Source organism: Myotis yumanensis, unplaced genomic scaffold, assembly GCF_028538775.1.
Source record: "Myotis yumanensis isolate MYYU_CA2020_CCGP unplaced genomic scaffold, mMyoYum1.0.hap1 SCAF_12, whole genome shotgun sequence".
In the NCBI taxonomy this organism is placed as follows: domain Eukaryota; kingdom Metazoa; phylum Chordata; class Mammalia; order Chiroptera; family Vespertilionidae; genus Myotis; species Myotis yumanensis.
Genome location: NW_027223763.1, coordinates 48,263,992 through 48,275,154, shown reverse-complemented (window position 1 = coordinate 48,275,154; position 11,163 = coordinate 48,263,992). Strand labels below are relative to the sequence as shown.

The 11,163-nt window shown below is 48.5% G+C and overlaps 1 protein-coding gene across 1 annotated transcript; it reads left to right on the top strand.

Moving 5' to 3' along the window:
* The first annotated feature begins 362 nt into the window (after positions 1-362).
* On the top strand, positions 363-7,974 carry LOC139020317 (spermatogenesis-associated protein 31D1-like). The gene is made up of 4 exons (XM_070429955.1): positions 363-548; positions 1,310-1,355; positions 4,059-4,113; positions 4,383-7,974. The coding sequence occupies exons 1-4, from the start codon at positions 363-365 to the stop codon at positions 7,972-7,974; spliced, it is 3,879 nt and encodes a 1,292-aa protein (XP_070286056.1).
* The last annotated feature ends 3,189 nt before the right edge of the window (positions 7,975-11,163 follow it).

Here is an 11,163-nt window from a genome sequence, read left to right as displayed (position 1 = left end):
GGACCTGGTGAGACCAAAGTCAAAGTCTCCAACATTAAAGGAAACCCAGATAATATCTGGGTTACAGTTGAAACACGCAGAGCATTCATTATGGTAAATAAATATAGGATATGTTAAAAGGCAAATTGGAAAACAGGCTAGGAGAGTAGGGCAGAAGTCCTAGAGGCCCAGAAGAGATGGAGGGAATCTGCTAGGCTGGTTGGGGGGTGGGGCTGTGGACACACCCTCTTGAAGGTGGACCCACCCCCACTCTCAGAAACCCTCTGTGACTCCACAGTGCTCTGTGATGCAGGCCTGGCTATAAAGCCAAGAGTCGGAGCTCTCAGAGCTCAGTTGCTTTAAGCAGCGTTGTTGTTCGGAAAATGGGACTCAGTCTATTTCTGAATAGCCTTCTAGAGTTTTATCTGAGCTTCTTCTGCTCAGAATGTTTATATGGTAACCTCAACATAATTTCCATCTTGGTGTTGAGCTTCTTCCTCCTCTTCTTCATTTTCTTCGTGAGAATTCCATCAATCCCAACTTTCTGGAAAAATGAACATACCCAAAAGGTAAGGAACCCTGAGTGAGTGAGCCCCCAAAGAGTTCTTCATTGTTGTTGCCATTTCGATTCCCACATTTCTAAATGAGTTTGGATGAGTCAGAGAGACACTGAAGATGGGACATCTTAGGAGAGAACAGAACATCGCTTTTCTAGGGGAAGAGACCAGGCAGGGGCTAGGGGTTCAGGGAGGACTCAGGCTTCCATCTGAATCTCACAGACCATCGGAGTGTGGTTACAGGTTTCAGGCTACAAACACAGGGATTTCCTAGTCTGGATCCAGTTATTCAGAGACGTGGGAGTCTATGTAGGACATCAGAGTTAACCAGCACTTCATCCTGAGTCATGCTGCCCTGGCAGGCATCACTTAACTAGCCTTTGTGTTGGGCTGCTAAGCAGAGCAGTGCTGAGCCTCTGAGAGCCTCTGAGTGAGCAGTGGCTGCAGCCTGAGCACCATCAGGTAAGTGGGTCCTATCTGATGGGACAGAGATGGACTGTAGGCCTCAGATTATATGCCGACCTTGAGCAGAGGACCTCTGCGTATACCAAGTGTGGACCCCATAAACAAAGTCCTTCTTTTGAGTTTTTAAAAAAGGAAAAATTAAATACATTTTAAAGCTTTAAAAATGGTAAAAGGAACACAAAGTTCTATTAGTTAAAATGTATTTGGTTGGCTCAGAGAGACATTATTCTTAGTCAATGTCTGAGTTTCCTAGGGGGAGGAGGAGAGAAATGAGGCCTAATTACCCATTCATTCCTTTTTGTTCTCAGCATCGGGTCAGAGCCAAAAGGAGAAGGAAAGGTGGGACACGGAAAGGTAAGGTTCTGCCTATTCCACCTGAGCTCCCCAAGAGTGACCCTCCTCTCTCCTTCCCATGAGGTACCAGGTCCATGGTCTCTGTCAGTTGGTAGATACAGCCCCTCTCATGAAACAGAGCCCTCAGAGGAGAGGCTCATGGAAAGACTGGACCTGAGATACTGCTCAGATTCCCTGCTCTGCTGTCCCTGGGTAAGAAGCAGTGAGGGACCTGGGCCATGGGTGTTGCTCAGTAGATATCAAGAGTCAGAAGTTCTGCCTCCTGACTTTGAGAAAGTACTCTGACTTCAGGATGATCAGATTCCTCTTTGTTTCACAACAAAGCAGGGCAGATCAGGGGGTTGGGGCGCTGCCCCGTCACAGAGCAGGGCAGATCAGGGGGTTGGGGCACCACCCCCTATCACCCACAGAGCAGGGCCCATCAGGGGGTTGGGGCACTCCCCCCTGTCACACTCATGGCAAGGCCGATGGGGAGGTTTCGGCTCCACCCTGTCACAGAGCATGACACCCATAGGCCGCGGTCACCCATTGGCCGCTCTCCTTCAGAGTGGTTTTGAGCATCAAATGCAATCCTATCTAATAATAGAGAAACATGGTAGTTAACCGTAACTTTGCTACCCTTCCCATTGACTAATCAGGACGATATGCAAATTAACTGCCAACCAAGATGGCAGCCGGCAGCCAGGCAGCTGAAGCGAACGGGAGACTTGCTTGCTCCAGTGATGGAGGAAGCCAAGGTTCCCTGCCTGCTGCTGCCAGCCTCTGAGCTGCACTCTAAGAAACAATGTTACAATTATAGAAGCTAAACAAACCCCAGAAACCTGCTTTCAGCCAGCCGGGCCTTGGAGCTGGAGCTGAAACAGTGTTTCAATTATAGAACCCAAACAAACCCAGAGACCTGCTTTCAGGAGCCTAGGTCTCAGAGCTGGAGCCAAGCCTCAGAGCTAAAGCTGGTTCTCAGCTCCAGTGACAGCCATAGAAGGTAAATAAAGCCCAGAATAAAAAAAAGAAAAGAAGAAAAAAGAGGTTGGGAGCTTCAGTCGCCTGCCAGCCTGAAAACGGCTCTCAGCCCTTCACCCAGATTGGCCAGGCACCCCAGTGGGGGCCCCCACCCTGAAGGGGGTGTGACCAATCCAAACAGCCATCATCCCCTCAACAGGCTGGCCAGGCACCCCAGTGTGGACCTCCACCCTGAAGGGGGTGTGACCAGCTGCAAACAGCCATCACCCCCACACCCAGACTGGCCAGGCACCCCAGTGGGTACCCCCACCCTGAAGGGGGTGTGACTAGCTGCAAACAGCCATCATCACCTCATCCAGGCTGGACAGGCATCCAAGCAGGACCCCCACCCTGATCTGGGACACCTTTCAGGGCAAACCAGCCGGCCCCCACCCGTGCACCAGGCCTCTATCCTATATAGTAAAAGGGTAATATGCCTCCCAGCACTGGGATCAGCGGAGCCGCGAGGCCTCCGGAACCCGGGATGAGCGGAGCAGCAAGGCCTCACACCCCGGGATCAGCGGAGCCGCGAGGGCCTCCCAGCACCAGGATCAGCAGAGCCACGAGGCCCCCTGGCCCCTGGAGCAGCATGACAGGGGGCAGCGCCCAAGCCCCCTGATCGCCCTGCGTCTCTGTGTGTGACAGGGGGCGGGGCCCCATCCTCCTTATCCGCCCTGCTCTGTTTGTGAAAGGGGAAGGTGCCCCAACCCCCTGATCAGCCCTGCTCTGTGCCTGATAGGGGGGAACTCCCCAACCCCCTGATCGACCCTGCTCTGTGTGTGACAGGGTGCAGTGCCCCAACTCCCCCATGGGCCATGCTCTGTGACAGGGTGGAGCCACAACCTCCCCATCGGCCCTGCCATGAGTGTGACAGGGGGGAGTGCCCCAACCCCCTGATCCGCCCTGCTCTGTGACAGGGGGCAGCGCCCCAACCCCCTGATCTGCCCTGCTCTGTGTGTGACGGGGGAGAGCTCCCCAACCCCCTGATCGGCCCTGCCCTGTGACAGGGGGGAGTGCCCCAACCCCCTGATCCGCCCTGCTCTGTGACAGGGGGCAGCGCCCCAACTCCCTGATCTGCCCTGCTCAGTGTATGACAGGGGAAAGCTCCCCAACCCCCTGATCGGCCCTGCCCTGAGTGTGATAGGGGCGAGCTCCCTAACTCGCTGAGCCACCCTGCTCTGTGTGTGACGGGGGTGGCGCCCCAACCCCCCAATCGGCCCTACCCTGAGCATGACTGGGGGTGGCATCTCAACCTCCCAATCCGCCCTGCTCTGTGCATGATAGGGGGTGGTGCCCCAACACCCCAATCGTCCCTGCTCTGAGCCCGACCAGGGGCTGCACCTAGGGATTGGGCCTGCCCTCTGCCACCGGGAGCGGGCTGTAGCAAGCAAGTAGTTATCTCCCAAGGGGTCCCAGAGTGTGAGAGGGCACAAGTGGGGCTTAGGGACACCCTGCCCCCCTGCCAGGGCACAAATTTTTGTGCACCAGGCCTCTAGTAATACATATAAAAGTACTTTATCAATTAAGCAACACACCCATGGTGGGGGGGGGACCTTATTAATATTATCATTGACCATTTGATTTCGTTTACTAATTCTTGAGGGTTTCACAGTCTATTATCCCAATGGTCTCCCATAAAGGGACCCCTGTGTAATGCCTATGTGTCTACCTTCATTACATGTAACTCACTCTCCTGGTTCCCAGGTTCAAGATATCACAGCGAGGACGATGACAAGGAACTGATTTCTTTCCTGAAAAGGTGACCAGTCTTTCCCCATTTTTCCTGGTCTCCCTATAACATGTTCTGTGCAATTCCAGGGATTCAGTGGAGCCTTCCCTAGTCATGGGAAAGGTTGCCATGGGAAGGGGAATGTGAGTGAATGCTGGGGATGAGTGCAACTGAGTGCATTATGAAGTCATAGATGTGGAGTAAGAAGGGGCAGCAGGCTTCAGGTGGCCCACCCTCACCAGGACCTCCTTTCCTTGTTCTGGTCCTGGCTGCATCTTTTCCCCTCCTGTCTCCTGCAGCTCCCTGGGACAGAATTATGACATCACCCGCTTTCGTCGACTTTTATGTCCAGACTCCTCCTGTGAGGTGTGTAACAATGCAGCCACTGAAATCCAGGGGCTTTTCTTAAAGGCTTTGGAAGCTTCTACTCCATCTGTGTCTCCTGTGGCTTCCACAGCTCCTGTGGCAGCTTCTGTGACTGAGCCATCATTCAATCAGTCCTCTGCTTTCTCAGGAGTCCCTCCAGGAGAACTCATACCACCTCCACTGCCTGAACCTTCCCAACCATCTCCCTCCATTCTCCCCTCTAACTCAATGACAACCTTGGGCAATTTTCTGTCACCCTCACCACCGGGTCAAACTCTGCCTCCAGAGCCAGTTCACCATTCCTCACCTCAACCCAAAGACCTGTGCTCTTCGACCTTGACACAATATGATTTACATCAAGGATTTCTTGTCCTCCATTCTACAAAGATCTCTTTTGGGGCAGACCCTGAAGCCAAACTTATCGATCCTAGTCTTATCTTAGTTCTCAGCTCCAATGAACATGACTCAGCACAGGAGTACATATATCCTAAGACCTGGGAAGACAACTTAAAGCAAAAACTTACCCAGCTATTCTGGGGTCTTCCTACTCTGCACAGCGAGTCCTTGTCCTCTGCTGTCCATGCCTCTGGTGACTATTCAATCTTCTTCAATAGCATCTCAAATTCCTTCACAGACCAAGAATCCCCAGGACTTTCTGATTTACAGTCTCCATCCTTGGCAGAGGTCCAACCTCAACCCTTGCCTCAAACCCTGCCTCAGACCCAGCACTTACATCTCACTGAGTTCCAAACCCAGGCCCACCTTCAATCCCCACTACCAATCCTACCATCCAGTGCCATTACCCACAATAAGGTCTGTGAAATGAATGTCCACATACCCAACTATGAATCAGAATGTCACACCTCGTCTGAAACTGAACACCTGGAATGCAATGTGTTGCTGAAAGAACAGGAAAGTTTGTGGGGTTTAACCTCTGTGGTTCAAAGTTCTAAGGCCCATGTTGCAATCTCCATCGATCCTGTAGAGTTTCCTCTAAGCAGTGAATTTCGAGATAAATTTGAGCATCACCTTAGAAAGAGGCTCATCCAACACCACCAGGGCCAGTCCTGCATGATCCATGGGTCTCTGTCCCTAATGAGGCCTCTGAGCAATTGCTCAGGCATACTTGAATCAAAGAGCAGTTCTGGCCTCTCATGGATCTCTGTGGATAAGGACCAGAGTAGTGAAAATCCAAATGTTGGATTGAGCCAACCAGGAAGCTTCTATGAGAGGAGCTCAGAAATGTTCCAAATAGAGGAGATAGAAGGGAAGGATGAGGGACCCAGACAAGAGAATGATCCAAAAGTTCATCTGCTGAGTGATTCAAAGACCTCCTCACATAAGGATGTGGGAAGTGGCTTTGACATGAGTCTGTCAAGAGAAAACTCAATGGTTGCGGGGCATAGTGTAACTCAGGGACAACTGGAAAATGTCCAGAAAGTACATGTGAGCAAAATGGTTGAGAAAATCAGTGAAAGCCAGCTTCCTGAAACTGTGCGTAGTTCACAGCACAGTTTTATAGAAGCAATCAATCAGATTGCTTCTATAAAATTCCACACAGAATTAGAGCAAAGAACTTTGCCATCATCAGTGAGTGGGGACTACTGCCTGAACACATCCCAGGAGCTTCCCTCGCTTGAGTGTGGTGCACAGCAGATGCAGAAATCCAACATTACCAAGTGTCAGATGAGGATGTTGTCAGCCCTTCCCACCAAACTCCTTGAATCCAAAGAGTGCTTCAAATCAAAAGATACTTCATCTCATTCCTTGATCGATTCCAACTCTTCCTCCTCAACCAAACTGATTTCTGAGACAAACACCAAATCTGGGGCCTTCATGCCCCTGAAAGGAACCTCTGAATCCCTTCTTGGGGACAAAGTAGGAACAGAAAATGCAGCTGATGACCTGAATTTTCCTCTCCTTGACACCTCACTTGAGGGCAAGAAAAGACATAAACCCATTGATATCCAAGGCGCAGTCGCAGAGGAAATTCAAAAAATTTTGAAATCCAAACTGCCTGTTACAAACACCATTGGCGGCAAAAGAAGTCAGATACCTTCTCTGATAGCCAACATTCCACCCCTGAAGCTGCCTGCAAGGCGAGCAGGGACCCCACAGGAGACAAAAATTAACAGTGTGAATTCTAATGACAGAATAGAAATACGACAGGGCGCAAATAGGGAGAAATCAGAACCTGCTTCCAGGCCCAGCATGTCTAGGGAGATAGTCAGGGCTGAGAGGCTCAAAGCTCTTCACCCCAAAACTAGTGGCATCTTGACAACCAGCAAGCCAGGAATCTCCCAAAGGATCAACAGAGAAACTACTGTGACCATTGAAAACCCACCATCTCAATTATCAGTTCAAGCTAAGTTATCAAAAATCCAAGCACAAGTGATGACTGAGTTAATGCTGATATTGGGAAAGAAGTATAGCCAGGCCCAAGGCCAACACCGGGACATGTCCAGTGACTCAGGCAGCTTGACTACCAAAGACCCCCTGACTCGTGCTAAGTGTGTGCCCAGTGTGGACACGGAGGTTCACCAGGTGCTGCATGTCCAATCGGAGGACAGCGGAGTCAGTCTGGAGAAGCAGCAGGAACCATGGCTTCCTAAGCAGGCATTAAGGTCCTGCCAGGATCAGAATTCCCCACCATCTGTAAAGAAAGATATCGTGTGCCCTCCCCCAGAGCCTACAGGCCCCAAATATGAGGAGTTTGGTGCAGGAGATGCACAGCTCAGAATTGCCCAACCTGGAGGCCAGACGTTTCCTTCCCAGGACCCTGCTGTAGAAGACATGCTTGGGAGCAAGTCTTTCCACAGGCTAACACAGACGGCTCCTCCTGATAGCCTTGTGCTAAATCAAATGAAGAGCCTTTTCCAAAGGCTTTGTCCAATCAAATGTAAAATGCAAGAAACCACCCAGGAAATGGGAAGGCACATATCATCTGCACAGAGTAGAGGCCCACTTAAAAGCAGAGCTCCCTGTACTGGAAGTACCCAAGTTTATAGAGTTATGTCAGACATGGGGAAGTTCCCAGAAGAGAAACTGGGGCGCCAGCCTGCAGTAGTTACCACCTGCCCCCAAGAGCCCCTTCCCTCTGCAGCGCAGTCGGGGAAGCCTGTGCAGAAGGGAGCAGTGCAGGCCCAGGCAGAGCCAGTGCAGAGGCGTCATTTCCACCGCAGGGCTCCCCCCTATGACGTGACAAATGCCGTGTCCGGCCGCCACACAGCTATCTTGGCTGGCCAGGGCTCTACCAATACTAGACATACCACAACGGAGGACAGACCCCCCCAAAACATTGTGGCATCAAAGGGTCAGCAAATATGTCAGAAGCACCCTCAATCTGTGCCCCTCAGGGGGACTCTGCCCCATCCAAGCCCCAACTGCAGGTCTCAAGCTGGCAAGGGGCCTCCTGCTATTCTCACCACTGCTGGAGGCACTGTGTTCAGAGATCAGCCTCCACGATTCAGACACACAATGCTTCTCTATAATTTCCAGGGGGAAACATTTCCCACCCCCAAGTAATTCCCTCCTTGTGGGAAATACTGACTTGCCTAATAAATGTTTCTGTAATAATAGTGATGTCTTCTCCGTGTCCTGAGTTGGGGGCAAGGGTTTCTCAGAGCTTGTGCTGAAGGAAAGAAAGGAGTAAGTTCAGCTCCTATTGATTGCTTCCTTTGGCTTACAAAAGTGACCATTCCCTGGAGCTCTTGTTGAGAACTAGATACCTTGTGCCCTCCCCCTAAGCCCACTTCCTCCCTGATGAGGTTTGAGGAGATGGGCTCTGTCTCCTTCCTCATAGCTTAGCCTTAAGGAACTTGGATAGCAGCCCACACCTTCCCCTTCAGGGAATGCTGTATGTCCTTGAAGGCAGCAGGGAAGACAGGCCTTCCACATCTGAAGAAGATCAAGGACAGGTATATTTTTCAGAAAGTGTTAGTGAAGAAGAGACAGTAGCTTAATCATCATTTAGAAGTCAGTGATCAGAGGATCCCACAGGTGGGTGAACCCTGAATAGGAGTGTTTGGGGGGTATTGTTTTTCCCCTGACAAATGTGCACACACACCCACCCTTTCTACAGTGGTCCAGAGGGAAGGCAAATCCACTGGTACAGACTGAAACACGAACATGGAATGAGCGTCCTCATGAGCACTTCAGGTTGCTTTTCCAGTAAGCCTTGTGAATCCTGAGTGTAAAGAGAAAAAGCAAAAACAAAAACAAAAACCAAACAGAGCCCCCTTTCACTACCACACTAGCATCTTCTTGTCTAGAGTTATGCCATTGGCCTCGCAATGTCTGAAGCTAGAGACCACAGAAAAAATGCAGAACAAAAAGGAACAAAAGGTGGAATGGGGCCCAAGGCAGGGGATGTGAAGAGGTGAGCAGGCAGCGGAGGGCTCTAACATCCATGTGGACAAGCAGTCCATAACGCAGCCTCCCAGTTCCTACACCACCTCATCTTGGGGTCCTTTACTGCCGCTCCAGTGCAGTCACCGCCACACTGCAGACCTTATTACCAGGAACAGCTCTGCCTCAGGAATAATATAGTCTGACCTTTTACCCTTTGGCCTCATCCCCTATCCTTCCAGCATAGATGCTCATTGTTAATTTTTCAATTCCAGGTCATTCATTTATCCACTCACTCCCTGTCAATCCACAAAGCTCTTGGCTTCCTCCCTTACTAAGGTAAACTTGATGGTCTATCTAGTGACTAACATTTAAAAAGCTCCACGACAATGGGCCCCCCTTCCAGTTCCCTTTAATCCTTCCTATAAATTTCAACTCTGTGTTTTTCTAGAAATGTCTTCCTATAAGTAACTGATCACTACTAGATTAGATCTCACAATGGGTTCTACGGGTTCCAAGGAACTATCTGGAACTCATGCATTCTACAGATAATGCTCTGATGCTTACTAACATGTAAACAAAACAAATGGAGCTCAGTTCCCTGTTTCCTTTGTCTATTCTCTCTACAAAGCTCCTCAAATCCATGGCAAATCTCACTTTCCTCAAACTGAGGCCATCACCACTTGCTCCACAGATGTGTTGGACCACTGTTCAGAGAGGAGCAAGAAGCCATGAGATGGGGACTTTTCAACAAAATATTAAAAACAACAACACTGTGTTTTCAAATATTTAGAAGAATTTTTCCTGTTATGCATGCAAATGACTTAAATGCAGGTCAGATACACTTGTTTACCTCTTTCTTTCCAAAAATGCCATAAAAGTAAAATATTAGATGAAAAGATGCTCAATATCTCTAGCCATCAGGAAAAAATGCAAATCACAAGCACTGTGAGATAACAACAGACACACACACAAAGGCTAGAAGCAGTCTGGCTGAGAATGTCGAGAAGGCGGAACCCTCACACACAGCCAGCGGGAATGAAACTGTATTAAAATTTTAAAAATTAAAATTACACAAGGAAACCTATAGTTCATAAATATTATTTCTATAATGCCAGAAGCCAGTCCATCCTTGCTGCTTGACACAGTCACTGCAGGAAAGAAACATCTGCACAGCATATGTTTCAAGGGACCTGGCATATATAGCATATTGTTCTTAATATGTTTGCTCTCCTTAGCGCCATGTGTTTTAAGCAAGGTCACCTCTCCGAGAAAGGTTGTTTCCCCAGGTGGGGATTTTTCCCTGAGGTTAGGGAGGGGATACAACCCCTTAACTAAGTGCCAGGCGGGTAGTTAATCACTTTAACTACAAACAATCACCCTTAAGCTACATAATCTTTACTCCCTGGAATGGAGATAAGAAACGCCCTAACCTTTGTAATAGATATTGACAGGATTAAAATTGGCTGGTATAAATACGGATGTAACAAGACAATAATCATGAGATCCTCATCAGATCCTCATCAGCTCCTAACCAGAACTCCAACCAGAACTTTGGCTGGAGATCCTGGGTAGAGGTCCTGACTAGGCTGCTGATCAACTGAAGGCTGTGTTTGTGTCATTCCTTCTTCGCCGACTCCGTCCACACCTTTGGGGACCCCTGGACCCGTTGGGATTGGACCCCAGCACTATAATAAAATACATAAAAATTCAAAAATATGAAAATTAATCATGTAAAAATTGATGTGATTTATAACCCAAGATTAAAAAGTGATATGAAATTAAAATAGTAGTCGAAACTGGTTTGGCTCAGTGGATAGAGCGTCGGCCTGCGGACTGAAAGGTCCCAGGTTCGATTCCGGTCAAGGGCATGTACCTTGGTTGCGGGCATATCCCCAGTAGGAGATGTGCAGGAGGCAGCTGATCGATGTTTCTCTCTCATCGATGTTTCTAACTATCTCTCTCCCTTCCTCTCTGTGAAAAATCAATAAAATATATTAAAAAAAAAAAGAAATTAAAATAGTAAAAGTACCACATTCCTAATATTTCCTTAAAGAGACATTTTAATTAGACCAAAAATTTATAGAGGAAAAACTAATGTTTTGATTATTAGATTACTTCAGATTTATGATAATTTAGACCAAATATTTATCTTCCAAACAACTATAATAAAAGCAAATAAAGCATTTTATAGCAAGATAGTAGTAAGCAATTTTTAAATGACAGCAATAAAATAAATTATTATTAGATTGAGAAAATTCAGACACTGTCTGCATAAGTAAAATTGGCTTTAAAACAAAATTTGAAAAGCAGATACATACAGAGGGACATTCAAAATGATAAAAGACAGTTTTTCATGAACAGATG

What these genes read in the sequence shown, in the direction of transcription:
- LOC139020317 (XM_070429955.1), top strand. Translation starts at nt 363, where the DNA reads ATGGGACTCAGTCTATTTCTGAATAGCCTTCTAGAGTTTTATCTGAGC. An exon ending in GAAAGGTGGGACACGGAAAG is followed by an intron (nt 1,356 to 4,058) that starts GTAAGGTTCTGC and finishes CCTGGTTCCCAG; the next exon opens with GTTCAAGATATCACAGCGAG. An exon ending in CTGATTTCTTTCCTGAAAAG is followed by an intron (nt 4,114 to 4,382) that starts GTGACCAGTCTT and finishes TGTCTCCTGCAG; the next exon opens with CTCCCTGGGACAGAATTATG.